The sequence below is a fragment of the Hermetia illucens genome, chromosome 3 (genome assembly GCF_905115235.1).
Source record: "Hermetia illucens chromosome 3, iHerIll2.2.curated.20191125, whole genome shotgun sequence".
NCBI lineage: Eukaryota > Metazoa > Arthropoda > Insecta > Diptera > Stratiomyidae > Hermetia > Hermetia illucens.
This window is the reverse complement of record NC_051851.1, coordinates 87,748,373-87,755,000: the sequence shown is the minus strand read 5'-3', so window position 1 is coordinate 87,755,000 and position 6,628 is coordinate 87,748,373. Positions and strand designations below refer to the sequence as shown.

General features: G+C 42.7%; 1 protein-coding gene across 1 annotated transcript; it reads right to left on the bottom strand.

Annotated features, from left to right (window-relative positions):
* Positions 1–616: 616 nt before the first annotated feature.
* LOC119651988 (annexin B10-like) lies at positions 617–2,905 on the bottom strand. The gene is made up of 4 exons (XM_038055903.1): positions 2,555–2,905; positions 1,760–2,468; positions 1,490–1,671; positions 617–896 (listed from the first exon to the last, which is right to left on the bottom strand). The coding sequence occupies exons 1-4, from the start codon at positions 2,564–2,566 to the stop codon at positions 840–842; spliced, it is 960 nt and encodes a 319-aa protein (XP_037911831.1). The 5' UTR covers positions 2,567–2,905; the 3' UTR covers positions 617–839.
* Positions 2,906–6,628: the final 3,723 nt, after the last annotated feature.

The following is a 6,628-nucleotide window of genomic DNA, read 5'->3' as shown; positions in this document are numbered from 1 at the left end:
GTTGCTAGACCACAAGTTCCTATCGGCAATTGACGGGGCGGCATAAGACACGACGATTAGAAGTATGTACTTCTCTCCTTGCTGGAAACAAAATGAATACATTTTTACACAAAATTGTGATGTGTGCCGTAAAGGGGATCCTGTACGATAATTACTCAATGACTTGCCGCCGTAAAGCACCAGGATATATGCCATAGTCACGCATTCACCCAACGAAAATAATGGTATCCGTTTGGTTGTCTGCAGCTGGTGTTATTCATTATTCCTTCACAAACCCCTGCGAAACTATAGACGCAACAAAGTATTGCACAGAACTCCAAGATCCAGCTGATAAAAATGGCCTCGACGAACTCATCGACCCCAGAAATCCAGACTTTTGTAAAAATAGCATCAATGCACTTGCATCTCGTTGGAAAAGATGTATTGAGGCTGCTGGTGATGATTTTGACTAACGAATTTAATTTAAGTTTGTTAAAGTGAAAATCTGAAATCAAGCGGACCATGAAGTCAAGAAAACGGTAGGAGGACTCAGCGATCAGTCTAACATACTGAAGGTCACAGTTAGAAAAGATTAGAGGTGCCATGAATGAGCAATGGAGAAAGAAAAAAACACAAATTTAGGCACATTGCTACTAAAACCGTTTACTAATTTGAAAGCAATTTCATCAACTTCTTACGTTTACTATAATAAATATATAAATGCTTTAAGAAATCCATTACATAGATCCTACGTAAAACTGTCATAGAAACAACAATATATAATATAATAGTAAAATTATGTCTATAAAATCTGTTTACTTTGGAATGTTGAGTATATTTGTGCTACCATCAGTATGGATTTAGGCACCTCCAATCAATGCACACAATGCACGTTTGTAATCGCCAGACGTTTCGCCCTGTAACGTAAAATTATTTCAAAAACTTATTAGATATTCATTTAAAATAAAAGAAATATTCCTGCTAATTATTCGGCATTTAAGAGAACGTACCTCCTACAGTTGATTCAGAGGAAAAGGTTCATGGAATAGGAAGTCACGTTGTGAAGTGTACGTTTATGTAAAAAAAATAAATAGTTTATTAATAATGCGACTTTTTCAAAACAAACATTTGAAAAGCGTGGAGTTGGAATTTGGAATAGCATAGATGCAATATTAATTGAAAGAATAACATTTGTTATTCACTAGTGAATAGACAAAAAGGACTTTCCCTTTTATGGAAGGGATCTCAGATCTCTGAAGAAACACTGAAACAAGGAACTTGGAGAAATTTAAAAAAATTGATCCTTTGCGATGAAAGTCACATCATAATATATAATTACAGTGCATATTAAACGAAACTAGCTAAATTTCATGCCAACAATGAAATTAGTTCCAATCAATATTCCAGTAGCTTTTTAACTCCACAAAAAAGGCCACTGGCAGAATTAGTACACAACACACGTTCACTTAGTAACAGAGTAAACAAATAAAAAGTCCACTAAAAAACTTACCGAAATTGCACTGAACAGGGTCTTATCATAAATACGTTCATATTCCGCCTTAATAGTAGCCAAATCAATCTCCGATCGACTAACAATAATTCGTATCAGCGCGGCATCATCAGTCCCGGCGCCATCCATGGCCTTATTAAGTTCTTTCGCAAAGAATGCAGCCGGCGATTGAACACACTCCACTGAAATAGAAGCAAACAAATATGCGGAAATGACACCACGCACTTAGAATCTCTCAAGCTGATACTATTTAAAATTCAAATCTCTCACCAATTGCTATCATTGCATCGTGCAGTGAATCATCCATTTCGTGCTTAATGGCTTGCTCCAATGTCATTCCCGTTAATTCTTTATATTCTTCAAAGACAAGACGCAGCTGAGCGAAGCTGGAGTGTGCAAAAATGCGGTTGAAGACTTCCTCATCGGTACCCAGCTTGGCTTCTCCAGCGCTGTAGAGAGCTGCCGCATCTTCCCGGGCTTGTTCAGGATCCACGGATCCAGCTGGGTCTCTCACCCCAGTAATGATTAAAGTCAGTAATCGACGGAAATGCCCAGAAGTTTCACTGCACAAGTGCTCGGCCAAAGGTCTGTCGTACATTGATTCATAGCACGATACCAGTTTCTGGACGTCTTCGTTGGACCTAGTGCAAAGAATTTCGATAAGGGTTGATTCCTCGGTCCCCATCCCTTCCATTGCTTTGTGTAACTGTTTACACAGATATTCCTCGGGGGGCGACATCAAAGCTACAATCACTTCTTCGAAGTTACCGCCCAGTTCACCTTTCAGGTCCTCAATAAGGTCTCTTTCATATTGCTGTTCGTATGACTCCTTGATGGCCTGGCGTTGCGAGTTACTTCTGCTGGTTAACAGTGCAATGATAGTCTCCTCGTCAGTGCCGAGCCCGCGCATAGCTCCTCGCAAAACTTCTGCATCTTCAGACGCCCTAAATCCCGGGCTGGGAACGACACTTGGGTAGGGCTGAAAAAATCGATACGTCGAAATATTTAGATAATTTCCTTCTAGTATAGTAGTAAGAGTTGAATTACTAAAAGATGAAAACTTACTTCATAATCCATTTTCGTTGTTAGCTGAGTTACTTGAGGCACTTAACTGTCTGAATTGGACTCGATTACTAACCGCGTAATGGCTCGAGAATGTTTGTAGAGCTTTGGACGCGATACGTAACAGAAATGACGTGTGACCGAGAGCAACGTTGCAAGTAGTAATCTGTATAAATAGAATGCCGTGGCGAAGAGCTAGCGAAACGGAAAATGTTGTTTTCCCACCAACACGGTTTCAACGACTACGGAAGATTTCGTTGGAAGATACTCGAAATGAGCGTAGTTTTGCGTACAATAGTAACTGGCACACTGTGACTCATACTCTGCGATCTTCGTGGAAGACGAAATGTCTGTGGAGGTGATTACTTTCCGGCGTCCGACCAAACCCAAAGATGATGAATGGGATCTCGACATTAATGATTATGAAAGCACGCAAGCATATACTATGATATATGTTATAGTATGTGTAAGAATAAAATGTGAATAGTTGTTAGTTTGATGCAGAAGACTTGTTTGGTGGGCAAGATAAAATGTCTCCTTAAAATATTTCGAATTGTAATAATAAATATTATGATCTGTCCTAACTTCATTATAATAGGTCCGCCACTAAATATTTCCTTCAAATCTTGACCTGAGAAGGACAATGGAGAGGTAAGGGAGTATTGATTTCGAACATTCCCCTCATTTATAGAGAGTTGTTTTGGATCACTCAGATTTTTACTTTTTGAATTGTCCCTATGTAAACAATGTTCCTACGAACCTCTCTCAATGGAATCGGATACTGACTAAAAAAGCATCTAAAACACAATAGAATTCCCGCCTTGATATGGTGACATTGCGTCTAAATCATTATCATCATCAGCGGCGCAACAACCGGTATTCGGTCTAGGCCTGCCTTAATAAGGAACTCCAGACATCGAGAACTCGATATCCCTAAAAGCTGTCTAGCGTCCTGACCTACGCCATCGCTCCATCTTAGGCAGGGTCTGCCTCGTCTTCTTTTTCTACCATAGATATTGCCCTTATAGACTTTCCGGGTGGGATCATCCTCATCCATACGGATTAAGTGACCCGCCCACCGTAACCTATTGAGCCGGATTTCATCCACAACCTGACGGTCATGGTATCGCTCATAGATTTCGTCATTGTGTAGGCTACGGAACCGTCCATCCTCATGTAGGGGGCCAAACATTCTTCGAAGGATTCTTCTCTCGAACGCGGCCAAGAGTTCGCAATTTTTCTTGCTAAGAACCCAAGTTTACGAGGAATACATGAGGACTGGCAAGATAATTGTCTTGCACAGTAAGAGCTTTGACCCTATGGTGAGACGTTTTGAGCGGAACAGTTTCTGTAAGCTGAAATAGGCTCTGTTGGCTGACAACAACTGTGCGCGGATTTCATCATCGTAGGTGTTATCGGTTGTGATTTTCGACGATAGATAGGAGAAATTATCAACGGTCTCAAAGTTGTATTCTCCTATCCTTATTCTTCCTGTTTGACCAGTGCGGTTTGATGTTGATTGGTTGGTTTTCGGTGCTGACGTTGCCACCATATACTTTGTCTTGCTTTCTTTGATGTGCAGCCCAAGATCTCGCGGGGCCTGCTCGATCTGGATGAAGGCAGTTTGTACGTCTCGGATGTCGATATCGTCAGCATAGGCCAGTAGTTGGGTGGACTTAAAGAGGATCGTACCTCTTGCTTTTACCTCAGCATCACGGATCACTTTCTCGAGGGCCAGGTTAAAGGGGACGGATGATAGGGCATCCCCTCGTCGTAGACCGTTGTTGATGTCGAATGGTCTTGAGAGTGATCCTGCTGCTTTTTTCTGACCTCGCATATTGATCAGGATCAGCCTAGTCAGTCTTATCAATTTCGTCGGAATACCGAATTCTCCATGGCCGTGTACAGTTTTACCCTGGCAATACTGCTTTAAAGTCGATGAAAAGATGGTGCAACTGATGTCCATATTCCAAAAGTTTTTCCATTGCTTGCCGCAGATCTTATCGGTTGCTGATTTGCCTGGAGTGAAGCCTCTTTGCTGTGGGCCAATGATGTTCTGGGCGCATGGGGCTATCCAGCCTAGCAAGATAGAGGAGAATATTTATTTATTTATTTAATTAACGGACAACAAACAGAGAGAATTACAATTAATTATTGTCCTCAGGAGGAGGAGGAGAAAGCAAAAAACTTATCCTACGTTTAAAACTACTTAAAGTAGGGAAGTTAAAAGGACCAAGCTGTTTTGCATTATAATTTCGGCAAAGCCTGGGAATCGGGGAACGAAAATAGACTTCGAGCTCCGCGAAGGGCACGTTGAAAATATCTGCGTTACGTGTGTTATAAGACGCAGGACGGCAGGTGATCTCGTCAGCGGCGGAGCAGTCCATCAGACCTGAGGAAAGTTTAAAGAATGTGCATAGATCCAGATAGGATCTACGCTGTTGCAGAAAGGGAAGGTTTAAAAAGCGGAGGCGGGAGGTGTAATCCACACGAGGGAAGCTTTTCTTAAAGAAGAGGGAACGGGTGAATTTACGTTGCACATTTTCAAGGGCAAGACAATCACAGTTACGGGAGGGTGACCAGATCACGGAGCAATACTCGAGGGTATTCCTTACGAGGGAATTGAAGAGAGCTAAGGAGGGTTGGATGGAGTCAAAATCAGAGGAGGAGCGAAGAATAAAGCCTGACAATTTTGCTGCTCGATTGATGACATCGAGGCAAATATCTTATAGATGGTACTCAGCAAAGTGATACTTCTATAATTTCTGCACTGCCTCCATTTATAACTCCATCCATCGGCTCCTGGCGACTTATGATTTTTAAGCCGAGGAATTGCATGGATTGTTTGTCCTATACTTGGTGGTGGCAGTATTTGTCCGTCGTGTTCAGTTGGCGGGACCTCCAACTCCCTAATGTTCTGGTTGTTCAGTAGCTGATCAAGTATTCAACCCATCGCTTCAATATGTTCATTCTGTCGGAAATCAGATTTCCCTCTTTGTCTCGGCAGGATGGGCATCGTGGTGTATAAGGCTTCATCCTGCTGACTTGTTTGTAAAACTTGCGCGCCTGGTGCGGTTGCTCCCTGTACTTTTCTAGTTCATAAACTTGCTTGTTCCCCTAGGCTTCCTTTTTCCGTCTGTCAAGTCGCTTCTCCGCTCGACGGAGTTCGTGATAAGTCTCTGCGCGTGCCCGCGTTCTTTGAGAATGCAACATTACTCGGTATGCGGCATTCTTCCGTTCCGTTGCTAGCTTGCATTCATCGTCAAACCAGCCGTTCCGACTTTTTTGCGGCTGGGACCAAGTATCTTTGTGGCCGTATCAATGATAACGTTCTTGAGGTGGTTGTGAAGATCATTTGTTTATGCTTCATCTGCAGGACCTCTGTTGACTGCGATTATTGCGGCATCCATTTCCCTCTTATAGGTGTCGCGGAGGGCTATGTTGTGGATGACTTCAGTATTGACTCTCACCTGATTGTCAGAGGGGATTGTAGGTGGTGTCGTAATTCGAGCTCGGAGCACCATGCCAACGAGATAGTGATCCGAGTCTATATTCTGACATTCATGAAGGCTGAGAGGTGGCGGCGTTCAATCAGCACGTGGTTAATTTGGTTGAAAGTGGTCCCATCTGGAGAGGTCCACGTATGTTTGTGAACCGCTTTCCGCGCAAACTCGGTACTTCCAACAACCATTTCGTGTGATACTGCTAACTGGATAATGCGCAATCCGTTATCATTGGTATCCCTATGTAAGCTATGGGAGCTGACGTGTCGCCTGAATACGGCCTCCGTCTCTACTTGACTGTTGAAATCTCCAAGTATGGCTTTGATATCATACTTGGGACAGGCTTCAAGGGTCCGCTCAACTGCCTCGTAGAAGGTATCCTTCTTCGACTCTGCAGTCTCCTCAGTAGCGGCGTGAACGTTAATGAGGCTTATATTTCTAAACTTGCCTCGCAAAAGCAGAGTGCATAGCCTTTCGCTTATATTTTCAAAGCCGATAACAGCAGGTTTCATTTTTTGGCTGACTAAGAAACTTACTCCGAGCACATGGTTTACTGGATGGCCGCTATAATATA